This window comes from Galeopterus variegatus, unplaced genomic scaffold, assembly GCF_000696425.1.
Source record: "Galeopterus variegatus unplaced genomic scaffold, G_variegatus-3.0.2 Scaffold2063, whole genome shotgun sequence".
NCBI classification, from domain to species: domain Eukaryota; kingdom Metazoa; phylum Chordata; class Mammalia; order Dermoptera; family Cynocephalidae; genus Galeopterus; species Galeopterus variegatus.
The window spans coordinates 436,046-438,468 of record NW_007728174.1 but is presented as its reverse complement, the minus strand read 5'-3'; the positions used below and the strand labels follow the sequence as shown (position 1 = coordinate 438,468).

General features: G+C 41.9%; 1 protein-coding gene across 1 annotated transcript in view; it reads left to right on the top strand.

Moving 5' to 3' along the window:
• Positions 1–1,764: 1,764 nt before the first annotated feature.
• FJX1 (four jointed box 1 (Drosophila)) overlaps positions 1,765–2,423 on the top strand; it is an 8,104-nt gene continuing 7,445 nt past the window's right edge. Inside the window, exon 1 of the mRNA XM_008580303.1 lies at positions 1,765–1,917. Within this exon, the coding sequence (XP_008578525.1) occupies positions 1,765–1,917 (153 nt within the window). The remainder of the gene's footprint in view (positions 1,918–2,423) is intronic.

Sequence of the window (2,423 nt, the reverse complement as noted above, 5' to 3'; positions counted from 1 at the left end):
GTGTCACATGCCTATGCCTTATCCAATCACTGTCAAGGGACTGAAAGCACCATGACTGGTTTAGCCTAGTCAGGACTCAGTTTCCCCGCAAGCATGAGGCACAGAGGAGGAAGACGAAGACCTGCCAAGAGAAAGTGGAGGATGAAGAGAAGACAACCAACATTCCCTGATGCAGGCATCAAGGACAAGAGCAAATGGGATGCCACATCACTACTGCCCAGTCCTTCAGCCTTTAGCATGTGGACAATAAATGTCTGTTGAACTAAAGAAGACCTGCCAAGAGAAAGTGGAGGATGAAGAGAAGACAACCAACATTCCCTGATGCAGGCATCAAGGACAAGAGCAAATGGGATGCCGCATCACTACTGCCCAGTCCTTCAGCCTTTAGCATGTGGACAATAAATGTCTGTTGAACTAAATTACAGTCAAGGAAGAAATTCATGTCCCCAAATGCCCGGTCTAGAATTCTTACTATCATACTCTGTAACTAGGACTTAAATACATGTTGGCAACTGCTCTAAAATTTACTAAATTAATTCACCAATGCTCTAACCTTTAGATTCTAACACCAGTGGCTGTGAAAATTTTTTTCAAAAGCAGGTCCAAAAGGGAGCTATATGGAATAAAGGGAATCATAAAAAAATGTTAGTCTCATCATAATTTAGAGGGTTCATGTTAACCTTGACTTTCTTTCCAGAAACACAGTGTATTCTTAAAAGTGGGATTCATTCAGGCAGACAGGTTAATTGCATTTAAAGACTATTACATTTCCTGACCTTCTTTTAGCTATCCGGGAGGATTTACTTGGAACCACATTTGCAGATACCTGTCCTCATCAGCCAGGTATGTGAGGATGAGATCAGTGGAGCAATTTTCGAAAGACCCAGATCATGGTCAAATAGAGATACAAAGGAGAGGAAAATGATCTCCAAGCAGAAAATTAACGCACTTTACAGTGAGAGAAAATGGGAAGAGGGAATGTCCTAGTCAGTTCAGGCTGCTATAATAGAACAGCGTAGACTGGGTGGCTTAAACAACAAGAATTTATTTCTCACAGTTCTGGAGGCCTGGAAGTCCAAGATCAAGGTGCCAGAAGATTAGGTGGCTGGTAAGGGCCTTCTTCCTGGTTCATACACAGCCATCTTCTCGCTGTGTCCTGACATGGTGGAAAGATCAGAGAGTTCTCTGGGGTCTCTTTTATAAGGACATTACTCCCATTCATGAGGGCTCCACCCTCATGACTTAATTACCTACCAAAGGCCTCAACTTCTATTACTATCACATTGGGGGTTAGGATTTCAACATAGAAATTTGGGGGTGACACACTCAGTCCATAACAGGGAGAAACAAATAATGAAGCTGTAGCCCAGAGGGTTAGAAAGCTGCCCAAGGTCAAACAGCAATGGCCGAACACCAAGGTCATGCGTTCAGATCCCCATACCAGCCAGCTGCCAAAAAATAAACCAAAAACACCCCAGTAATGGCCAATGCAGGGTTCATACCCAGTTTCAAGGAATGTTATACTCCCCTCTGACATCTTTTTTCCCTCTCCTCCTTTTTGTAGAAGCATCGAGAAGGGGTGCACTTTGGGGACTGCTATCTTTGGGAGGGGCTTGTAACTCAAGAGAGCCAGACAAGGTCCAGACTGAAGGAGGCAGAGTAGTCAAAGGAAGCTAGAGCTGGTTGCCGGAGGCTGGCTGGAGGCTCTAGGATTCTAACAGGAGTCGCGCTGGGACCCTTGGTAGAGGCCAGCTGTTTCCCTCCATGGGGAAGGAAAATCGCACGATTGTCAGGGAAGACACCCATCTCGGGCATAAAGAAGGTACCTTGAGTTGGAATACCACCTACATCAGGTCTCTCAAGACACAAGTGAGGCTTGATGGAGGACAGCAACAGGAGGAGGAGACCCCCATCAGGGTACTGAAACAGTGAAATAGGAAAGAAAAAACTATAATACTAATGAATACTTAAATGATCTTTTAAGCACTTTATAGGGACTAACTTAATCATCACAATAGTCTATAAGGTTTGTTACTATTAATTAATTGCTATTAATCATTAGGTACTATATAATTGTTACAATTATTATAAATAATGCTATTACTGCATTTTACAGATGAGTACAGAGCTGGAATACCACCTACATCAGGTCTCTCAAGACACAAGTGAGGCTTGATGGAGGACAGCAACAGGAGGAGGAGACCCCCATCAGGGTACTGAAATAGTGAAATAGGAAAGAAAAAACTGTAATACTAATGAATACTTAAATGATCTTTTAAGCACTTTATAGGGACTAACTTAATCATCACAATAATCTATAAGGTTTGTTACTATTAATTAATTGCTATTAATCATTAGGTATTATATAATTGTTACAATTATTATAAATAATGCTATTACTGCATTTTACAGATGAGTACAGA